The 24941-nt window shown below is 44.8% G+C and overlaps 1 protein-coding gene across 2 annotated transcripts in view; it reads left to right on the top strand.

The window, feature by feature from the left end:
* Positions 1 to 24941, top strand: part of LOC126282183 (paired box protein Pax-6) — a 345047-nt gene that overhangs the window by 276047 nt on the left and 44059 nt on the right. For both annotated transcript variants that reach the window (XM_049981715.1, XM_049981714.1), the window contains 2 exons: positions 3114 to 3269; positions 15756 to 15838. In XM_049981715.1, the coding sequence (XP_049837672.1) occupies positions 3114 to 3269; positions 15756 to 15838 (239 nt within the window). The remainder of the gene's footprint in view (positions 1 to 3113; positions 3270 to 15755; positions 15839 to 24941) is intronic.

The following is a 24941-nucleotide window of genomic DNA, read 5'->3' as shown; positions in this document are numbered from 1 at the left end:
AAGAACCATTTGAACCATTTTTGAATAGTTCTTGAATTACGTAAACAGTGACTGGCAGGCTGAAAATTAGAACAGACCTGCATTAGACGTGCGCCCTTGCATCTTCATTAGCCAATTTGTCGAAAATTATTCGGACTGTAAACGATAAGGTGAACGATTGTGTTAATTTCCTTATTGGGGAACATTGCAGCTAGTTTCGCTTTAGAATGTTTCGACTGCACTGCAAAACTGCATAATTCTTACGAGTCGTACAGGAAAGGTAAGGTTTTGTTCTGAAAGAGAGACTTTTTAATTCACATTCTTAGACTCTTTGACTTCGTATCGGACCTCCGTTATCTCGAAATATTGGGGTAAATCTAAATAAGTGAGAGGTAGTAGACCAGATCCTTTCATACGGGTCCACTGATTTTTGTGATTCTCCAAGATTGTCATATTTCCTACCCGTTTTCATACTAGGTAGTTGGGGAAGCCGTCTAAGATATTATTCACTCACCAGATGCTTATTACTTGCATTTAGAGTATCATTTAAACATAGTTTAAAATTCGATACATACAGCTCCCAGGTACGGTTGAATCTACCACACACTCAGTCCGAATAAAATCGTTTTTAGTGTTAGATCGCGTTATTATGAAACAGTAAATCAGCTATGAAGCTGAAGTTCTTCAACGATACGGCCAAATTTTATTCAAATCGATGCTGGTTGTGGAAGCATAATATTCACTTCATTGGATTCGTTTATCTTTCGTTTGCAAACAATAATGCCTTTAAAACGACGAGTATTTTCTCTTTTGAAGTCTCAGTGCGTGATCAGTGAAACTTGTAAATCTGTCCTGTAAACTCGGTACCATTTACGTACATCGGAGCTTCATATCAATATCTCATGGAATATCGATAGCTGTTATACCCTTGTGTGGTTTTTTGTGTGTCGAAGCAAAATAACATTGCCTTCTGTTTGTAGATATCGTTACGCCTTTCTAGAGGACAAAAGTGATCACTGAGAAACTCCGAGACGTGTCTTTATCGGAAAAGGTTGCCCCTTGCATTCGCAGAAACGGAAACAGTTTCTGTTTCACGACAATCGTTTTAATCACGCCATATCCTGAATGAAAAATAAACCACAGTCCTCTATTTGTTCCAATATAGCGAGCACGGAAAAGAGTCCATTAATAATTGCGGTAGCAAAATAAAAAGCCGTGGCCAATATTATGAGCGACTGGAGCGGACGCGTACGCGGCCGCGAGCGTGACGAAGCGAGTCTGCAAGTTTTAATTACGCGGGGCGGCTGGATCGGAGCAGCGCCTGAAGGCAGGCAGCCGAGCGTACAGGCGCGTGTGTGTGTATCGCGCTGCTGCAGGCGCAGCCACGCGAGTGGCGCGCGGTGGAAGAGTGGGGTAGAGTAGAGAAGGCAGCGCAGGCCACGAGTAAACATGAGGCTCGCTGCCAGTCGCGGGAGAGTGGTGGGGGTGGGGGTGAGGGATGGGGCGGCAGGTCCTCCCTCATCGTAAGCTCGCTGCTCATTCGTTCTACATGGGCCTTCGTAGCGCACATCTTCCGCCATTGTCCAGCCTAATATACTCAGTCAGAGAGTCACTTAGTCACGGAGTCAGAGAAGAGTAGGGAATGAGGAATCGAATAAAATTTTCAGGATCAATATAGGTCGGAAGTTCGCCATTATGGAGCTCCCAACTAGCTATGAGCGCATGGGAATTTGTGCATTTTAACCAACTTGCCCCACCTAACACCTGATAACAGCCCAGTAGCTATGAGCAATGCCAGCGAAAGGAAGGTTCCGGATTCGAGTTACGAAAAACTGTTCAAATGTGTGTGAATTCCTAAGGGACCAAACTGCTGAGGTCGTCGGTCCCTGGTGTTACACACTACGCAAACTAACTTATGTTAAGAACAACACGCACACCCATGCCCGAGGGAGGACTCGAACTTCCGGCGGGAGGGGCCACGCAATCCGTGACATGACGCTTCAAACCGCACGGCCGAGTTCCGATCTGGCGTATAGTTTTAATGTGCTGGGGTTCGTTTCCACAGCTGACTGATCAGGGCAGCTTACTTTCACGCAAGAGGCCAGGAGATCTAATCTCAAGCGACCGAAAAATCTAATTTCAAAATTTTAAATATTTCTCTTCGTTGGTTTTTAAATACCTTTGTGTAGACTTAATACGTAAACAGATAAAATATTACACCATTTCAAACGGTCAAACAGACACTACCATATAGCGTCAATCAGGTTGCGCTACCAAACCAACAATAACAATGCTCAGAACATTAACTTGTACATACTATACCACGAAAAGAAGTTTCTTTCTATTCCATATTTGTGTGCCACGAAATGACGAGATGACAGTGGTTCTTCAAAACTCAGAAACGTGAATCCATCTAGTCCAGCGAAAGAGCTGTGTGCTACAATCTAACGCATACACTTGGAGGAACAGTAAGAATGAAGTAAACAGCAGAAAACCTTACACTGAAGATGCTTTAGATTAAAGCGAAACGTATTTGGTCGTAACAAGACTATCATTACTGTTGAAAAACACGATGATTATTCTATACAACTTATATTAATATTTAATTAATACGCTGTCGATGAGTAAAATATATATTTTGTGAGTACTGTACTCATACTCTGTAGTCAAATTCATCTTGCCCCAATACTGAGGCAAGACGACATTTTTGCATTAGATTTTTAAACTGACAAATTAAGTGTGAATGCATTAAAATAAAAAGTATAGAATTAGATGCAAGAGGTTATTTTTAAGACGTGCAGAGACAAACTGTCTCTAGCCTGAAAACAAAAAAATTAATTGCATAACTCAATTTTTTCGGCGAGGTAATTAAAACTTTATGACTACTTTTCGTAATATTGTCGTTGCTGTAGGTAGTTGAGACAATGCTCCTATCTCAGATTAAGCAACTGATCCACGATTAATGAAGGAGTGAACGAGAGGTCAGACCATATTCATCACACGAGGTGTTCCATATCCGGGCTCGTGTGGCACAGTATGCAGTGGCGAGGCCTGACCTCTGGTTCTCTGCTAGTGTACTGCCAACTGAACAACCTCGCTCCTGCGCTGAGCACGTTGTGTGATTTGTGCCGCAGTGACGGGGGAGCTGTCGCACGAGACGACGTCTGACGGCAACTCCGAGCACAACTCGTCGGGCGACGAGGACTCTCAGTTGCGCCTGCGCCTCAAACGGAAGCTGCAGCGCAATCGCACCTCCTTCACCAACGAGCAGATCGACTCCCTCGAGAAAGGTACGTCTACGCGGCGCCTTGCTTTCTAATTCCAGTTTCTCTGCCACCACTCACGGCCTCTAAACTCACTGATGAACCAAAACATTACGACCACCTACTTAATAGCGTGCCGGTTCACCTTTGAAATGCAGTACTTTAGCGATTCTGCATGTCATCGATTCTACAAGCTCTTAGTAGGTTTCCGGAGCTATGCGGTACCAAATGTCTAGGCACAGATCACGCAATTACTGACCTGTGATTTGTGGACACGGAGGCGATGGCACTCGATAGCGTACCAGATATCTTCCGCCGGGATCAGATCAAGCATCAACGTGAATTCACTTTGATCCTCCACAAACCACTGTGGCGCCGTTCTGGCCTTGTGGCAGGGGCAGTTATCATGCTGGAAGCTGTCTTCGTCGTCGATGACGACATCAAGAATGAAAGGATGCGTGTGGACCTAATAATGTTGACCTAGTTCACAGCTATTGTAGAGCCTTCGTTTACTTCCACAGGCTCCACAGAAGCCCGGGTGAATATCCCCCACAAATGACACTGTCCCCACCGGGCCGCGATTGTGAAATGTTGAATATTTCGAGCAGCAGTTCGCTTTTATGACGGCCCGACACTACCGTCGACCTGGTGTAACTATAAACGTCCTTGATCCGACCAGGCTACACGTTTCAGTTCTTCCATGGTCCAATGTCGATGTTCCCCTACTTACTGCAATCGTAATTGACGATGTCGTTGGGTAAACATGGAAATACAGGGGGATCATCTGCTGCGAAGCCCCATTAATGTGCGTTAAACAGTGAGCTCCGAATACTTGTGGGTGCACCAGCATTGCATTCCGTCATTAGTTCTGCCACAGATATGTCCTGCTTCACAGAGCGGGGAAGCTTCTCACTTCGGTGTCAAGAGCCTGATGTTCTCAATGTCCTTCATCCATTTTCCATTGGCACCACCCAAGACAATAGCAAGCGAATAGTACGCCAGCTTCACTGTTACCGAAAAGATTCTTCCGAGTGCTAGGCCATAACAACCAGCTCTTTCTCAAAGTCGCTTATATCAGTGAATTTCTCCATTTGACGTCTTTATCGTCGTTAGAATCAATCCTATTCGTCTCAGCTCATTCAGGGCGATTCAGCTGCCCCTACCGATGTCTTTTTATGTAACCCGCAATGTTGCCTGTGATCTTCATAAGCCACGTGCTAGATTTTCAAATGCTCTCTCTCGCAAGACACAAACTGTTAGTACTACAGAAAAAATTAACAGTGACCTTTTGTAGGAAATGTAATGTGGTTAATTTTTGTCTTGGGATATATTTTGGCTGGAGTCCACGGTTCTCAATTTATTCAAGAAAAGTGTACAAAAGTGACCTTCAAAAACACCTCCAGCGCCGCACTCATCCCTCACCATCAGGATTTGTGATATTTTGTTCGTGGCACTCCCTCTGAAACCTGACAGTTCATGAAAGAAACTGCTCAAAGATTCACAACTACTTTCATTGCGAGGATAGCGTGCTAAAGAGTTTCTTGCTGTCCAGCTGGACTTCACTTCAAGTACTTTTTGAATCACATTTACATTTATGGTATTTACATACATTACTGAGCTTATCAGAGTGAAATCAGGCACAAATCAGTTTTATTTTAAAAAAATCAGTGCGGTACACACAACATTAGACCTCCTACCATTGTATAATAATTCCTGCAAACACGAACTATCACAGATATTCAACATTTTTTTAAAGTCTCTATTGATTGCTCTATTACGCTACTAGCATAGTCGGCTACTTCGTTAATACTATTAATTTAAACGCCGCCCTTGATGGCAATGAAATAAAAACGACTTTTGCAAATGCTACGCTAAAACTAATTACATTGACAACTTGATCCAAAATTAAACCTTAAAAGCACATCAGTTTCGTAGTCAGAAGGCCTAACGAATACAACGACAGTTCATTTTATGCAGTTAAAATTCACAAAATAGTCAGATAAAACAAAGTCAATTTTACAATATGTAATTGCTCTACTCAGCCAGGGGCTTTAGAGCAAAGAAGATGAAATGTTTGAAATAATTCGCGCAGTCGCTATTTTTTCTGCGGTGGTGGAAGCGAGTGCCATGCATCACATATTAGGAATCCAGATCGGCGAGGGCAGATTGGCAGAGTGGAGGTGCGTTTGGAGGTCACTTTTGTAAGTTTTTCTTGAATAATTCTAAAACAATGCCCTCCATCGAAAACATATCCCAGTACGAAATTTAGCTACATTAACTTTCCTACAATAGAGTCTTGTTCATTTTTTCTGTAGGACGAATAGTTCGCACGTAGTGAGCGAGAGAACATGAAAATGTCACATGTGGTTCACGAACGGCAGGTAATTATAACATTGCGGGTTTCATAAAACGACATCGGTAGGGGCAACTAAATCACCCCGTATACTTTTCTCACCGCGTCATGTTACCGCAACGACATCAGGTGGCAGTCAGTCTCGCCGTGGGCAACGTTCGTAACTTTTTATGTTAATAAGAAACCGTCACAGCTGTACAGACACTCATTTATAAAGTGTAACCGGTTTTATTCAAAAGTACATCAGGTTACACCACCAACAGAAAACTCTTCATAATAAATCATCGCACATCATTGCCCAATATCATGACTAAAGAATTCTGACTATTTTACTAACTGGTAACTTTGGAGCTAAATAATGGAACGTAGAAGCATGTCGAGCATTGAGTGCATGCAACTTGGCCTGCTGTGTACAATATACTAGACTGGAGACATCTCAGAATTGCAGTAGTAGTATAAGACGTGGATTTAGCAATGGATGAGCTTTAACTTCGAAGCCCGTGTACTGTTACAGAGATGTACGGGCCTCTCCATGCAGTACACAGCAGTATCTAGCCATTAACAGTTTTCAGGCCATTCAAAGTAGGCATCAGCAGTGATAATACGTTCTCGAGAAATGAAATCGACGAACTGCGATCATTTTAACTGAAAAATTCAATTTTGGGCGCTTTATAGTTTCTCTGTGATGAGCTATTAGCACGTCTGAAGCGAGCTACTAAACATTTATATCCCATCACAAAATAGTCCAGATTATTGTGCCCATGATGTGCCACAGCACAAACTTTGTTCATTAACGAGAATTGTGCAGATGAGAATACTTGTGTGATGATAACGGAGTTTAGGTGCTCGAGTTTTGGCTTCAACCAATTTTAATCTCTGCATTTATGCTTGGTATCCACAGATGTCGGTTAAAAGATAGCATCTGGGCCTATTAGAAAATCGATGGCCAGAAAGGACGATTTCAGAAAAGTTGGCATAGTTGTTCAGCAATGAATAATGGTCTGACGTACTATTTCCACTTCAAAGTTGTTTTCTGTGCCTTAACAGCGGGAGGGATTGAGGTCCTGTCGATTCTTGTACTACGAATGAGAATATTATAGTCTGTTATGTGGAGGCAATGACCGATCAAGGACGTCGTTTTAATTTCTTGTTTATTTACATAACAGTAATTAGTATCATCAGTCTGTTCCTTAATTATTCACGACAAATTTTGTGCAGCAGTTTTTACGGTCTACAGGTATGAACCGTACATAATGTTTGACTATAAATATTTTAACAAATATCGTCTTTCACCTGTGTACTTAGCTAAGACGAAGAGAAAATTTTAGCATTTCACTCAAGTTGTAACTGTAATAACACATTCTTCATAATATTGGGCTGTGTACGCATTTTCCGAGAAACGCTTTTCCTCTCCGTGACTTATTTTTCAATTAAGACTGACACTTGGAATACACGAAATGATAAAAAATAAACCACGAAGCCAGACCCAACAGTAACATTGTCCAGTGCAGGGAACTCTTCATTTTATGTACGTAGATATTCAAATTAACCGAGACACAATTAAATTCATTCAGTCCTTTACAGCCTTTTTATTTTTGAAAATAAAACATGTACCTTTTTCACATCGGTGTCATACGTGTTTTATTGTTATAAGTATGATATCGCGTTTGAAAGCAGATACAATACCGCAATGCGATAACCCATAATAAATTAACACGTTCTCTCCTCGCAGGTTTCGATTCTCGCCCGCACTCTAACGAATTATAATGAAATGGGACCAAACGGGAAATTGATTTTAAAATTTCGAAGTTAATTCATTGTGCAGAGCTTTGCTGCAACCGAAACTATAAGCCGGTATTTTCTGAACCCCCGTGTTCAAAGTTATGTCTTAGTAAGCATTGGCAGTAAATATTCCGTATACGTCCGATGAATGTTACGTGTAAGTATTTCCAGGTATTGTATCCGTAAAATAAATTTGTTTGCACGAAAACATGTTAATAGGAGCTAGACACTGGAACAAATAATACCTTTGACCTTCGAAAAAAAAAGTACTGTCACTAAAGCCTATTGCAGTACGCCGGTTGGGAAACCAAAAGCGGAGGAACGGGAGCAGTAACAATAAGAGATTTTAATTTTCAAACGTAACTTCATTAAATTAAGTAATTGCAGGACACATGAATGTAGTGTTTCAGAATGTATTTTGTGCACTTTGTGAGTTTATATTTTAGTTATCCATTCATTCTGAGTCAACTCTGCCTTGCGATATGTTTATTGCATGCCACTGGAAGGTATTTTTGTCTATGGAAACAAGATTTCTTAAAGCTTATTTTAGTCTATGGAAAGAAGATTTCTTTCTTTGTGCATTCACTTCAGGGCATGTGATTGAACACTAGTATATAGTGTGAAATCGTTGAAAAAAACTACCACCAGTTGTTATAAGGTAATGACGAAGAATATTGTCACATGGAAATCGTACAGCGTGCCCGAGAAAGCTCCATACCTCAGAAATGAGCAGTCTCCAGTGACATCGCCTGCATCTCGTGGTCGTGCGGTAGCGTTCTCGCTTCCCACGCTTGGGTTCCCGGGTTCGATTCCCGGCGGGGTCAGGGATTTTCTCTGCCTCGTGATGGCTGGGTGTTGTGTGATGTCCTTAGGTTAGTTAGGTTTAAGTAGTTCTACGTTCTAGGGCACTGATGACCTCAGATGTCAAGTCCCATAGTGCTCAGAGCCATTTGAACCATTTTTTGAACTGAGCCCTCCTGACTGATCCTTTCTGCTGATACTGTTTCTCATTTGATAACACAGTACGCTCTGGCTCCTTTTACACAGACGGGTCCGTTTCTCTTGACATCTAGTGATCAGTTCCACTTTACATAAGCCTTTCCAGATACTTTTCATGAGACAGTATTCATATAAGTTACAATGTTACGACCTGGAAGTACGGATCTCAGACACTCGTAGATCATAGGTCGTAGGCCATATGGCTACATTTCTTCGGCGTAAGTTGTGGTGCCGTGCTTTCCACATTTCTACTCTAGAGGAAAGGCTTTTGCAGGGAATTGCGAAATTCGCGAGCCAGAGTTTTAAAAGGAAAGAAACTTGCGCCTCTGCTCACCAAATGTCGCGCGGGATTAGCGAGCAGTCTGAGGCGCTGCTGTCATGGACTGTGCGGCTGGTCCCGGCGGAGGTTCGAGTCCTCCCTCGGGCATGGGTGTGTGTGTTTGTCCTTAGGATAACTTAGGTTAAGTAGTTTGTAAGCTTAGGGACCGATGACCTTAGCAGTTAAGTCCCATTATATTTCACACACATTTGAAAATTTTGCTCACCAAAAGATAAAAGTTCAGATGTGTGTTAATTTCTAAGGGACCAAACTGCTGAGGTCATTGGTCCCAAAACTTACACACTACTTAAACTAAGTTATGCTAAGAACAACACCCACCCACACACACACACACCCATGGCCGAGGGAGGACTCGAACCTCCGCAGGGCGAGGGGGGGGGGGGGGCGCAGTCCGTGACATGGTGCCTCAAACAGCGCAGCCACTAAGCTCGGCTGCTCACCAAAGTATCGTCACCCTTAGGGCATTGAAAAGTAACAGGAGCTATGTTTAATATACCTGACGTCGATATGGAGATACAGCGTTTACGTTATATTTTCTCCTGTGTATTCTTACTTACTGGATGAGGAACAACTGCACGTATCCGCTCCTATGTTTTTTACAAAAGAGCCAACTTGCAGATATAGTTAAAATGTCTCTGAGGACTATGGGACTTAACTGCTGAGGACATCAGCCCCCTAGAACTTAGAACTACTTAAACCTAACAAACCTAAGGACATCACACACATCCATGCCCGACAACTTGCAGATAGAGCAGAATCAAAAATGCGTGTGTAATCTTATGGGACTTAACTGCTAAGGTCTTCAGTCCCTAAGCTTACACACTACTTAACCTAAATTATCCTAAGGACAAACACACACACCCATGCCCGAGGGAGTACTCGAACCTCCGCCGGAATCAGCAGCACAGTCAATGACTGCAGCTCCCTAGACCGCTCGGCTAATCCCGCGTGGCAGAGCAGAATCATTCACATACCTTGTGCGAAGATACTTTCATTAAACTTCGTTTGTTTGAATTAAAGTATGGGATGGAAAATCTGGATTAGGAAGGTAATGTCGTCGTGAGGAAAGACAGTGCCTGTGTATGTCTTTGTGTCTGGGACTAAGGCGCCCTGCGGTTGTCTCGGTAGAAGAGCGAGCACCGAGGCGATTAGGGCCGGAGGAATGAAAATCAAATTGAGAGACACGGGCCGCCTCCCCCTATCACGGTCGCCCGCAGCCGGCAGCCGGGGCAGATCTCGTTTAATTTCTCTGGCCCGGGGCGCCCTTAAAGAGAACTGCTGCGCCGGATGGCACGGCGGCCCGCCGAAGAACACAACGGGGGGCGCCGCGCGCCGGCAGCCGCCATCGATCGGCGTCGGTGGGCGCCGTGGCGGCGGCAGCGGCTGGCGCCCAAGACGCCACGCGTCGGCAAACATGGCGGCTCGCGAATCGCACCTGCCGGAAGACAGCGCCGCGCACTGGAGCGGCAAAGTCTGCAACTACTGCTGACGGCGCGCGAGTGCCGTCCGCTAGCGCTGGGAACTCTCCACACAACACAGGCTGGCGGCAGAGTCTACCAGCAGACCTCTACCGTACAGCGTGTCGCAGCCAGTCTTGAACAAAAAATCTAACTCTTCAATAACTGTTCAGCTCTCAAAGTAAAGTTTCCCACAACTAACAGTAAACGGCTGACAAGTAAGTCACTGTTTCATAATACCCGTAACTGTTTTATTGACGGAAATACGAAAGCATATACCCTGTCAGCCAAACACTGACAAATAGGCTTAATAAAAAGTAGCGAAACTTTAGGATGGTGCTCTAATATTATCCAGCTTAAGGACTGGAGACGGTGGTTGTGAAGATACTTGTTTACAGAACAAGCCGGTGTAGAGGAGGGCAGCTGGTGTACTACATGTGATCGGTGTTATCACTGTAGGAAAAGAGCACTTTACGGAGTGGGCGGTAGTACAGAGAAGCGAAACAGAGCATCAGGTGGTGCCGATTTTAAAGTAAGACAAGGTACCAAATGACTAATGGTTCAAATTGCTCTGAGCACTTGCGACTTCACTTCTGAGGTCATCAGTCCCCTAGAACTTAGAACTACTTAAACCTAACTAACCTAAGGACATCACACACATCCATGCCCGAGGCAGGATTCGAACCTGCGACCGTAGCGGTCGCGCGGTTCCAGACTGAAGCGCCTAGAACCGCTCGGCCGCAAAGGCCGGCGGGAGCACACCCTAACCACGAAAAACATGCCGATACCGTAACACCACCTCCTCCATATTTCACTGATGGCACCAGGTACTATCGCAGGTAAAATTCTCCAGGCACTTACCATACCCAAACTCTTCCTTCGCATTTCGACAAGGTATAGATAGATTCAACAGTCCAAATCACTCGTTTCTAGTCATCCACGGTACAGTGTCGAGCGCTGCTTAACACTGACTGTAGAAATGTGTGTTTATGAGGTGCTGTTCGACCGCTGTACCATTTTCTTAACTCTCTACGGCTAGCTGGTCTGCTGATAGCACTTTGGAACTCATGGGTGATTCCCTTCGCTGATTTCACGCGATTTTTTTTACAATCATCCTTCGCAATATTCAACGTCATTGTCCGTCAGTACATGTCTGGTTTTGGTTTACTTCGGTTGTTCCTTCCGTTTTCCAATTCACAACCACGTCGCCAAGGGTCTACTTGGCCACTTTCAAAGTGTTGGAATGTCCTTGGATTTCTTACTCAGGCGACATTGCAAGAACCCCTCAGAAATATCTCAGTTTAGCCGGTGAGTCGGTCGATGGTGGCATAAGTGGCGTACAGTATAATCTAGCCACGCTTTCCCACCTGAGTTTTGTGATAATTAAGGCGGTCCGTCTTTGAACTGGCTCAGTGAGCCACCGCATAGGAATTCGCCCTACTTGTTACGTGGAGATGCTCTCGTAACTTTATATCCCGTTCCAGAGCCGCAGCAGCGCCGTCGCGTTTTGAAAGTGCAATGCTAGTGTTTTACGTAATGTGGCAGGAAGAAGTTTTTTGGTACAAATAACTTTTACACAGGATGGCATTATGATGCGTTTATTTAAGAAACGCCGTAAAATGAACTTTGGTTTACTTCGGTTGTTCCTTCCGTTTTCCAATTCACAACCACGTCGCCAAGGGTCTATTTGGCCACCTTCAAAGGAGCTAACTGTTAACGATACGAGAGCATGGCCTACTGCATGACTAGATCGAAGGGCATCCTGTCGACGACTGCCTACTATGGCGCACAGTCTGTAAGTTGAAAGTACAGTCGGTATAGTTTGTATGAGATCGCATGTCTTCCGTTTTGTCATAGTTATTCAATTATATATTAATATCAACGTTTCCTGGCATTGTAAAATTACTGAAAGATAGTGTTTATGACCCGTGAACTCCTCCTAATGTCTGAGTGGCAAAAGGCAACTTGTGCTAGCAAGTATTTACTAATAAAAGTCCGCCTGCTTAGCTGGGTGGTAACGTGCTTACCTCCCATGCAGCGGACCCAGGTTCGATTCCCAACCGGATTTGAGATTTTCTCCGTTCGTGGGCGGGGTGTTGTGTTGACCAAATCATCATTTCATCCTCATCACCGGCGCGCAAGTCGCCCAATGTGGCGTCGACTGCAATAAGACTTGCACTTGGCGGCCGAACTTCCTCGGATGAGGCCTCCCGGCCAACAACGCCATACGCTCATTTTATTTCTACTTATGTCCGCCCCACTAGCTGAATGGTCAGCGCGACAGAGTGTCAAAACTAAGGGCCCCGGTTCGATTCCCGGCTGGGTCGGATATTTTCTCCGCCCAGCGACTGGGTTTTGAGTTGTCCTGATCATCATCATTTCATCGCCATCGACGCGCAAGTCGCCGAAGTGGCGTCAAAGCGAAAGACTTGCACCCAGCGAACTGTCTACCGGACGGGAGGCCCTAGTCCCACATTTCCATTAATTAACAACATCTACTTGATTCGCACCAGAATAAATGTACTTCCCCTACGTATCTCTTTGCTGATATCACGAGCGATTTCTGCATCGGCACCTCATCCCTCTGGCTCTGAAAGCGCCAGATGGCCAACCGCTTCTGGTAGCCGGTGTGGGAGCCTACTGCGCGCTCCTTACTCTGTACGTGCTGCAGCGCTGATACATTCACTTCGCGTTTGTGAAATAGCAAAAGTGGAAATAAAGTAAAGATGCGCTCTTATCCGCAAATAAGGGTTACCTGACAACATCCAAGTGAGTAGTCTACGTCCGCAGTCAGTGAGCTCTCCAGACACACCAGTTCTGCTGTTCCTGCTTCTGTTTTGACTACAGGGTACTCCCTGACTCCTATTACATCTAACGTTCTGTTCCATACTATATAGCAACGTCCGCATGCTTTTGATAAGATATTGTATCTCTTCTCCTACGGTTCACGTTCGTATTGGGATAAGAAATTCCAGTGTTCGCCTAGAAATCGAAAAACAAGTGGTGATAGATAAATAAATTCCTTTTGCTTTTCGTACAAATATCATGCCATTTAGTAAATACATGTGCGAGGCAAACAACGGGAGTAAATCGTTTTATTCAAAACATTAAACAGAAGCTCTATGCAGACGTGCAATTACTGTTGAAAGTACGGTACAACTGAATTTTTATGAGCAGCGAAGCAGAGATGGACAACGCAGCCTTATATATGGTATTGTACCAATATTTTCCTGCTACAAGGTGTCAGATGAAGGCGTGACGATAACTGCATATCACTGCATGGTAAGCGTGGTCCATGGCAGAATCCCTTTCATGCTTTTCTTAATAGCCATTACTACGACTTCCCTGGGCGTCTTTCGAATTACTAAACATTTGTTCGTTGTAATATATTCTTTTAGGTTAATTACAATGCTCTTAGATCCTATTTATGCTGTAACAACTATCTTACGAACTTTTTCTTGCATTTTCACCACTCCATCTGGCAGATCTCTGAATGCAACCCCATAGCGCTCTGCAAAGAACTTCGGTAACAGTGAAAAGCTACGCTTGCCTCCTCAAAGAAATATTCTTGGGCTAGCACTGTTGAGGTAAAGTACGTCACTGCTGATAGTAAAACAAAGGTACAATACTAAATTATTATTGGACCAATCTTATTTTCTTGCAAAAGTGCAGGAGGCAATTTTGTCATTATTTTTCTTTTTTTCTTGCCCGTTCTACAGATAGAGGCTTTCATTTTACTCGTTCCACTTTGACTGACAAACGAGAGTTAGCTGTTCTAAGCGTATAGCTTCTTGTCACCTAGGATACTTTGCCATTGAAAAGCGTCTCATGAAGAACTCTCGCAGTCTGTTGCATTGTTATGGCGGAAGAAACGATGATCATCAACAGCAGCTGCGGAAGTCATCATTCACGTGGTCGTATGAACAAATCTTACTCTTTTCCTTGGCGGAATGATGGAACTGGTTCTGTCAGGAGTGACTGTCATTAACAGGCGAAAATGTGGAACTACGTATGTTGCTAAAACATATTCTCCTGCTGCAAAACAGCAAGAATTACGACAATTACGGCAATGGATACCACGCGTCATGCAAGGCTCTGTGCAAATGCAACTGCCTCATTAACACTGCTCCAACAAAGTTATTAGAAGCAGCTCTTATTCCCTAATTTTAACATGAAAATTTCTGGAAACTTTTTTTGCTGAATATCAGGTTGTTTGTTTAGGCGCCCAAGCTTTACACAGGGGCGACACTCAGTTAAAGAGCACGGACCTTGGCTCAAAGATAAACAATAGCTTCTTGAGACTATAGGTGTCAGGAGTTTGAGCACGCAGTTTACTTTTCTCGTTTTACGACAGAGAAGTCGTTGATCCAGTCAGACTGTAATAAATTACCAAAATAATCGTTAGTAATGAAGTGAAGCAGTGATCGTTGAAAACCGCATTGTTTGCTTCCGTACACATAATGTTCCAAACGTGCAGGTCCAAAATTATATACTCTGTAGAGTATCCCAAACTGAGTACTTTAAGATGAACGTACCGTTGGAAACATATGCCCGTAGATAGTACCTTCAGTACCGTAAACAGTTTACGCCCTGTACCAACAACTTAATCTTATAGCAACGGTTCAGAGTGAAGAACTCAGTATTAATACTTGCATTGCAACGGCTTCATCTTCTTCTTCTGCACGGATGCACAAACAGTGCCTGAACTTTTACGGGAATCGGCAACGCGCCGCGAGTAATGATTGTATTGGCCGGGGCTCTACGAATGTAGTGCGGGACAATACGTTGAGAATGTGAGTTTCGCGGGAGGCGTGCCAGAGATAAATCCCTGCAGTCGCACTATCCTCTGTGTCCCCGGTAGCTACGATGGCGACACACCCTTCTGCATCATGTACGCAACACTTTTTTTTTCGTTTTCCCCATATACATTACCTCGGTTTCGGAACGTGGCGAGATATTGTTTTCTTTACTCAGAGCACCCACCTAAAAAAAAAAAAAGATGGATAGGGCGTCTGCCATGTAAGCAGAAAATCCCGGGTTCGAATCCCGGTCGGGGCACACATTTTCATCTGTCCCAGTTGTCGTATGTCAACGCCTGTAAGCAGCTAAGGGTTTTCATTTCATTGTAATTTCATTCTAACGAGCTGCATGGTCACCGATGGTATCTGTTCTTTCGGACAAGAACAGATACCATCTTAGTGTATGTATAATTAACAGCTGTTTGCAGTTTTGTTCAAGCCCTGTTTACCATGAATTTCAAGGGCTGTGGCTGCCCATGTTATAAAGCTATTTGTGACCATCAAGTTCGTTACAAATAATGCACATTAAGAACCAATGCGGCCTTTGCCAAAAGTCGCTACACGAATCGAGTAGTAGTAAAGAGGGGATAATTACTAGAGCTCGCACTTGCCCCTTTGCTCAAGGATTATTGTAATAACCCCCCCCCCCCCCCTATGCCATCTTCTACGTCGATTCTGAAGACAGTGAGAGTGGAGCGGCTATGGCGCTGTTGGAAGGTTATTGGTGAGGCGCGGATGTGTGGTCCCGGCTCTAGGCTGATCCGCCCCTTTCTTGTGTTGCAGAGTTCGAGCGCACGCACTACCCGGACGTGTTCGCGCGAGAACGCCTAGCGGAGAAGATCGGCCTGCCCGAAGCCCGCATACAGGTGAGTCTTCAACATCACGCACTTGTGTTTCGCAGAACCTTGCAACAGTTCGAGGTCAAAAGACAAGAGTCTCACCTAAAGGCTCCTTGATTCTTTCCTGTTTATGTAGTATCAAACGATCGTCTACATCATTAAACTTGCTTGGTTTTTTTTAAAAATTCTGGTTTCAGAATGATTGTGTATTTAATGATAATATTATAGATAAAGTTACGTAGAGAGAAGACAGACACTCTGTTGCGAGGCGGCCAGAGCAGGATGGGGGCGTGTCTGATCGAGAAAAAAAAAAAAACGCAGCCGCAGACCGAAAACGAAACGTTGAAGATTTACGCCCTTAAGGCGACAGTTTGCTGTGTTCTGCTATGGTTGTTGTCGCCTTGTAATGATGAAGGTGGCTGGAACTTCGAACATTTGCCTGTAAAAAAATGTAATATCAGAAGAATGAACATTGTACGTTGCAGTACCGTATGTTGACTATGTTACTGTACTGTTGTTTCCGCAGTCCACCTTATTTTCTTAACATATTAATGGCACCGCGATACTTTTAGTGTAGTTGATGTAACTGCCAAATTTTATCCAGTACACATCGCAGAACATTCGCTTCTAACATAACAAGCCCAGGATACGAATTTAAAACTTCGCAGGCACTCTCTCGCTCGCTTTCTTTTTCTTGCGTAGTTCAGTATTTCTTGTGCGTGAGTTTCTCCCGCTGACCGTATAGTGACTGCCGGTACAGTAAGTAATGTGTAAACTCTGAAAACGTTAAAATCATTTTCGTCACTCATTTCGAGATGCCACATTAAACGATTAAATGGCGTTCTTGTATTTGTACTGAGGCCTATTCAAAATCTCTGTTTATTTAAGCCTGTCTACGACCCGTGTTTACGTAGTTTAGCGAACTTCCACGCCTGTCCTAAATTTCTGTTAACATTCTGACCATATTCACACTTATGAAGCATGAAACATTAGATTTCGGAAATGGTTAGGGAATTCAATATTCCGAGATACACAAAGTCAACAGTCTGAAGAAAATACCAAATTTCAAGCATTACCTCTCACCACGGACGATGCAGAAGCCGACGGCCTTCATTTAACTACGGGAGTAGCGATGTTTCGTGGAGCTGTCAGTGCCAACACATAAGCAACACTGCATGAAATAACCGCAGGAATCGACGTGGGACGTATGACGGACATATCTGTTCGGACAGTGCGGCTGAAACTGGCGTTAATGTGCTATGACAGCAGACGAGCCACGCGAATGCCTTTGCTAACAGCACGACAGCAACTGCAGCGTCTCTCCTGGACTCGTGACAATATCACCTCAACCGTAAAGGACTGGAAAATTGTGGCTCGGTCATATGAGTCCCGAAAAAAATGGTTCAAATGGCTCTGACCACTATGGGACTTAACTTCTGAGGTCATCAGTCGCCTAGAACTTAGAACTACTTAAACCTAACTAACCTAAGGACATCACACACATCCGTGCCCGAGGCAGGATTCGAACCTGCGACCGTAGCAGTCGCGCGGTTCCGGACTGCGCGCCTAGAACCGAGACCACCGCGGCCGGCATAACGTATACTTTCGTCGTATGTCCCACATTGAATTCTGTGGGTATTTCACGCATTGTTGCTGGTCTGTTAGCACCGAGGCCGGCCGTGGTGGCCGAGCGGTTCTAGGCGCTGCAGTCTGGAACCGAGCGACCGCTACGGTCGCAGGTTCGAATCCTGCCTTGGGCCTGGATGTGTGTGATGTCCTTAGGTTAGTTAGGTTTAAGTAGTTCTAAGTTCTAGGCGACTGATGAACTCCGCTGTTAAGTCCCATAGTGCTCAGAGCCATTTGAACCTTTTTTTTTTTCTGTCGGCCTTTAAGTGAACGCTGTCGGCCAGTGCATCGGCCGTGGTGAGAGGTAATGCCTGAAATCTGGTGTTCTCGGCACACTGTTGACACTGTGAATCCCAGACTATTGAATACCTTGACGAATGCCGAAATGAAATGTTCTATGCGTGTAGCTCCGTCTACCATTCCGCGTTCAGAATCTGTTGATTCCCGTCGCGCAACCATGACCACGTAGGAAACAATTTCACATGAATCTCCTGCGTACAAATGACAGTTTTGCCAATGCAGTGCCCTATATACCTAATGTACGTACTATCTGTATACGTACATGTCTCTTTCGCATGACAATTGTCACCTCACTGTAAATGTCCACTAAGAGGTGTCGAGATTCTTTTGATTAGACATTGTATACTTCCAAGTCTGACAAAGAAGTGCAACCTTTCTTGCTTCATGTAACATGCCACATACATTCCAAGCAGAAAGTTGGGCCTAAAAATGAGAAATTAAAGACATTTATGATGAGAGACAGCTAGTCCGTTTCTCTCGCACTCTTTTCATCTTCAGGTTTTTTTTTGCAAGCTAAATGTTTGCGTGAACTAAAAAAAATCCCCGCACTTAAAAATGGTGTACATTGCAAGCTTTTTTACTCTCTGATTTAAGGAAATTTATGATAGGAGATTTAGATTGAGAAGTGGGACCAGAAGCGGAGGGATGTGAAACTGGATGAAAGAAACAGCACACAAAAGAGATGGTACGATTCTAATATTTTACAATATATTTAGTGTATTAGGTCTTCTCTTTTTGAAAAAAAAATGTATTAGAAACGAACTTTGCATAGGTTGTGCGGCACTGGGTGCTGCGTGTATGTGAATATCACAACGTTTCTCAGTGGTAAAAATGTTCCGCTACGTGAGACGAGTGATCTCGAGCGGTGCGCGTCGCTTTGAAAGTGACGAGATCTGCTGTGGGTGAGGAGGGGGGGGGGGGGGGGGGGCAGAGCCGGAGGTACAAAAGCGCCGGCCAGAGCAAAGGCGGCGCCGCTACTTGCGCGGTGTCTGAAATATCAAATGAGATGGCGCAGCGGCCGGGCAGCTAGGAAAACTGCGGGGGAGGGCGCTGAAAGGCTGCTGCCGCCGCCGCTCACCGACTTTTGAAAAGAGCATCGTGCGCAACTACTTTGGCGGGTGGGCGCCAGTATCTAAATGTGAATGCGGCGCGGCACTCCCTGCGGGCACTCGTGTTCTGCCGTGGCTCACCGGCCCTTCCTCTGCCGTGGCCCGGCTGACGCACACCCACCCACGCACCAGCCCGCCCCCTCCCACACACACACAGAGCGAGAGAGGGACGCGCAAGGCAGGCGGCCCCACGCCGGCTGGCAAAAGCGCAGAAATTAAACTAATGGCCGGGCCGAGGGCCTCCTGAAAAGGAAGAGCCGACGCCGCCATCGATAATGACTGCGATGGCTGCGGCAAAGCGGCCGCGCAGCCTCGCTCAGCCGCGGCAGAACGCGGCTATTCACCTGCCTGCCGCCACTGTCTTCCTAGTTTACACAAAGCGTTATTCAGCGGCGCGCCTCCCATCAGGCCCGGGGCTTACTGCGCGGCTGTGTACCGAAATAAACTGCCGGCACGGCAGCGCGCGCGTCTTTGAAGTGCGCCGTCAGCCCAAGGGGGCGCTTTCAGAGCGTGCGCGCAGTCGCGAACCACCTCCAGCGGCGACTTGTGTTGCAGTCATTCATTAGTGTCCCGCTGACTGCCATAGGTCTTTGTACCGCAGCCGACGTGCGACAGAACGCTGCCACTGCGTAGTTGACATATTTTCTCTGCCCACGGCCGTTTAACGAACACACAAAAAGACTAGAAAAAAAGAAGAGCGAAACAATTTACTGAAGCCAAAATACAGTGTGAGTCAAACACGACTTTACAGCTTTGGTATGATACAGATATTTATTGAGATAAATCACAAAACCGGAAGATTTTTCATTTTGTAGCAAACAACATCAGGTTTCACACAACAGTGTCAAGTGGCATTTTGGTTCGACGTGACTGCACTACTGGCTATTAAAATTGCTACACCAAGAAGAAATGCAGTCATTGGACTAATATATTATACTAGAACTGACATGTGATTACATTTTCATGCAATTTGGGTGCATAGTTTCTGAGCAATCAGTACCCAGAACAATCACTTCTAGCCGTAATAACGGCCTTGATACGACTGGGCATTGAGTCAAACAGAGCTTGAATGGCGTGTACAGGTACAGCTGCCCATGCAGCTTCCACACGATACCACAGTTCATCATGAGTAGTGACTGGCGTATTGTGACGAGCCAGTTGCTCGGCCACCATTGACAAGACGTTTTCAGTTGGTGAGAGATCTGGAGAATGTGCTGGCCAGGCAGCAGTCGAACATTTTCTGTATCGAGGATGGCCCGCACAGGACCTGCAACATGCGGTCGTGCATTATCCTGCTGAAATGTAGGGTTTCGCAGGGATCCAATGAAAGGTAGAGCCACGGGTCTTAACATATCTGATATGTAACGTCCACTGTTCAAAGTGCCGTCAATGCGAACAAGAGGTGATCGACACGTGTAACCAATGGCACCCCATACCATCACACCGGGTGATACGCCAGTACGGTAATGACGAATACAAGCTTCCAATGTGCGTTCGCCGCGATGTCGTGAAACACGGATGCGAGCATTATGATGCTGTAAACAGAACCTGCATTCATCCGAAAAAATGACGTTATGCCACTCGTGCACCCAGGTTCGTCGCTGAGTACACCATCGCAGGCGCTCCTATCTGTGATGCAGCGTCAAGGGTAACCGCAGCCATCGTCTCCGAGCTGATAGTCCATGGTGCTGTAAACGTCGTCGAATTGTTCGTGCAGATGGTTGTTGTCTTGCAAACGTCCCCATCTGTTAACTCAGGGATCGAGACGTGGCTGTACGATCCGTTACAGCTATGCAGATAAGATGTCTGTCATCTCGACTCCTAGTTATACGAGACCGTTGGGATCCAGCACGACGTTCGGTATTTACCCTCCTGAACCCACCGATTCCATATTCTGCTAACAGTCATTGGATCTCGATCAACGCGACTAGCAATGTCGCGATACGATAAACCGCAATCACGATAGGCTACAATCCGACCTTTATGAAAGTCAGAAACGTGATGGTACTCATTTCTCCTCCTTACACGAGGCATCACAACAACGTTTCACTAGCAAAGCCGGTCAACTGCTGTTTGTTTATGAGAAATCGGTTGGAAACTTTCCTCATATCAGCACGCCACCCGCGCCAACCTTCTCTGAATAGTCTGTAAAGCTAATCATTGGCATATCACAACATCTTCTTCCTGTCGGTTAAATTTCACGTCTGTAGCACGTCGTCTTCGTGGTGTACCAATTTTAATGGCCAGTAGTGGACCATTTGTGATGCGGCAAACATCCTACCGGTATTCAGTCTCTTCCCATGCCGCTTAGTCCCATAACCCTTCTCAATAAATCAATCATCACACTTGTTGCAACAAATCGGGCATAACATGTGCAGTGTCAGAGTAGATTCGATTTTTCAGGTCGGTTAAATTGCTTGTTAGGGAGGAATTACACACGGTCCTTAATGAAACCCCAGAGAAGGAACTCCAATGGTTTCAAGAATGTGGAACGAGGTGGCCATGTGACTGGCCCTCCATGGCCAAGCCACCGACCTTGGAAGCGGTTTTCGAGGAAATCTTGAACTTCCTTGAGGAAATGAGGTGGTGCACCGTCTTGCTGGTAGTGAACCATCGCATCTCGGTCATCTTCATCGATCTGTGGAATTAAAAAGTTTACAAGCCTACCCAAAACACACAGCGAGCACACTCCTCTCCAGTGAAAGTAGCCATTTTAACTGTGCACTACCGTGGCGCTCCTGGTGGCGGAATGAAGTACTGAATACACTGTGTGAATCAAACCTCAGGCTGTGCGCTACAAAATGACACATCTATCGATTCTGTAAGTTGTCTCAGTAAAATTCTGTATCATTACAAAATTTCTGTATCATTCCAAAAGTTCTTTCTGAGTACCCTGTATTGCTACCGGTTAGGCTTTACATTGGTATGCAACAGGAGCACAGGTGTTCACATACTCAGTCAAATTCACATCCCTCATGTGCCATAAACATTACGTAATATCAAAACAAAGTTCTCGGTAAATGGTAATAAGGAGTAGGTGTGGCGTCTATCGCTGACACAGCCGGTTTTCGGTTATACCGCTTTTTTTACGATGGTTTAACCTGACTGTTAAAACCGCTCCAAATAACCGGTCTCTGAAGTAACCGATTTTCCGTTTTTATTCCTGTTATTCCTGTAATAAACGTAGAAATCAGAGATTGAAAAATTTGCCTCCCTCAGTTTCAAGACGGATAGAATCAAAATATTAAATTAAATAAGGAAATAAAAGAAAACTTAGTTCTTCCACCGCTCATGGCAAAAGATAAGTTATCCGTTTCCAATTTTATTTGGAATGTGGCCGCAAGAAACTTCGCATCAGCAGCTAAATTGGGAGCTTGTAGATTACCCTATGCCACTTAAAATCACTCAACCAAAAAACAAAAAAACAGTAAACTCCGCCCATCTCCCTCCCCACCCCGCGGGCAGACATCACTAGCCTTGATAATCGCTCAGCTCGGAGAGAAAGAGAATCCACTGTTTCTTTAGATATTCTGTACTCTGCTGAAGGTTCCCGTTGGTGATTCGATCTCTAGAGCTGCCAAACTTCGGAAATGTCGATTGCTACATTTAGCTTGTCGTTCCAGATAGTTCACTTTTTTTACAAGATTGAGATCGAGTGATTTAGCTGGCTAGCTCAGGTGCCATAGAGTGCCTGAGTTTCGTCAGACCAAGAACATGTGCATGCAGCTCTCCGATCACTGCTGTTCTCATCTTGGAAGACGGGATGTCCACAGTATACTCATCATTGAGATGTAGTGGAAAGGAAACTCTGGGTCACCGGAAATGTTGAAATAAACATCCTGGTTCATTTTCATGGAAACCCAAGTGAGTGATGGACCCACTCATTCAGGTTAACTGTAGTATGAAAAACACCCACGAAACATAACAGAATCGCCTCCACACATTGCTGGTTTAATGACTCATTCCTCCGTCGGTGCACCCAACTAGGTACCCGAAACGGTCCTTCAGTATAGGTGATGTTCAACAACCTAGCATTGCTACACTGTGCTCCAAAGCCCTAATCGCTGGTGAAATGCTTATAAACGGATGGCAAAACAATAATATTTTCATTCTTTACAAGACCGATAGGGCCAAGTTATGCTGTGTCGAAGAACAGTGTATCCTATACACGCTCCTCAACGTTATCAAAATATCAGTATTCCACGAAAACCACTCTGGGCACACTAGCGGTATACTCGTAGATGTGACTCGCTGTTGGAGTAGGACTCGAAAGAGAGTAAATAGAAAGCACACGCGCGGTAGGTGAATTGCGAAATACAGTTGTAGAAAGCAGATGAAAGGGCAAGAGTTTTTCGGCGAACAGGTGCGCGAGTAAAAACGACAGTATCCTATCGTACGTAGCAGGCCGTTCAGTGAGGCCGAGCTGCAAGTGGCACCTCCGAATCGTTTGGGAGAGGGTCGTGGAGCCCTCATCAAGACTGAAAGCTCTTGCTGCCGGTTTGTTTAAGCAGAAGCGTGGAAACACCTCTGATGCAGTCGCTCTTTCACGGCGGCAGTTCCCAGCAGAGGGCAATTTTCCAAATTGCGAGTTACAGAGGAGCTTCAGAAGGGGGTGATTACTGAGTGCCCATGTCGGCCAACTGAATGGCCGATGTCCGTTATTCACTTTCGGCCAAACCGTAGCTGACCATCCTTTGAGAATTTCGGATATTTTAACCAAACTTGTCCTCCTCCCAGCAGTAGGTTCCTTTCTGCAAAACCTAATATCCGTATCCTGATGTGCCATAGGAGCCAGCTCATTACATACCACACTCTGAGGAAAAAAGGACCAGTTACAATTCATACAACTGCCTGTTTGTTGTCCCACGGAATTTACACAGACGCTTGGTGCAACTGCAGTCGCAGAATGGCTGAAGTGCTTGTAGAATGGCCACAGCATGAGGCACGTGCCATTGCCTGTTTTTACTGACAGTAAACGCAGAACTTGTCAATATTAATAGGGGCAATGAGAATATATACGAAAACGTTAAGTTGGTCGTCCAAAATACTCAGAAGTGAGTACAATGCTGGAACCATGTGTGTTACTAGTGAGTAATATGCACCAAGCTAAAGGTCAGCATTTGCAGCCATCATTCCGTGTTTAAGCTCGCGAAACATCTTAAAATTGTCCGTGCAAAAACTTTTTTTTTGTATATATAGGAGAGGTAATTATGTGGCTATTACTTTGTTCTACAACATTGCTCACCCGCCTCGCATCGAATCGACCTGACGAGGTTCAGGGCGTCGGACAGTCTGGTTGTGGTTTTAGGTGGTTTTCCACATCCACCTAGGTAAATACAGGGCTGATTCCCATGTCCCACCTCAGATACACGAAGCGCGAACATTAAGTAAATTATCTCGCTCTTGAAAATGTGCTTTACTCTAGAAGATGCAGACAGCTGGGGTAAACCAATGCCGCCCTTGGGTGAGGGCTGCGTCAGGAAGGAAGTCACCAAGTATCACTAAATGGTTATAGACAAGGAAGAGATGGGGGTGGGACTTCCATAAAAATAGGCAATGAATGATTCGAAGAAGTACCCTAATTTCACTACCTCGGTAGCATTGTTGAGGTAAACATTAAACGTCTCAAGGAAGTCAACAGAACACTGACACTGGCCAAGCATGTGCGCCAAAATAAGGAGAACTTTCCGCTGAACAAGCACATCAGCTTCCACACTAAGAACAGATTTTTAAAGTCCTTTGTGCAGAGTCTCCTGACAGGTGTGAAACCTGGACGACAGCACAGCAAAAGAAAGCTCGCCTCTAAGCCGCGTAAACAGTCATTCTGGAGACGAATTACAAGGACTAATTGGACAGGCAGGAAAACGAAAGAGTTCGTTCTACGACAAATAGGAGAGAAAAAAATAATTACTGAAGGTTATAGGTCAACGCAAAGCAAATTTCTTTATTTACTGCTAAATTATAGACCTGTTACCTGATGTTTAAAACTGGTCGTACATCTTGAAATTTTCGTTTTTCATCTTTTTACAGTTTTCTTTACTTTTGTTTTATCTACAACATTTACAAAGAATGATACTTTTCAAAATAACAATAAT

The sequence above is a fragment of the Schistocerca gregaria genome, chromosome 7 (assembly GCF_023897955.1).
Source record: "Schistocerca gregaria isolate iqSchGreg1 chromosome 7, iqSchGreg1.2, whole genome shotgun sequence".
Classification (NCBI taxonomy): Eukaryota; Metazoa; Arthropoda; class Insecta; order Orthoptera; family Acrididae; genus Schistocerca; species Schistocerca gregaria.
The sequence above is the reverse complement of the archived record's forward strand: the minus strand, read 5'-3'. Positions and strand labels throughout refer to the sequence as shown.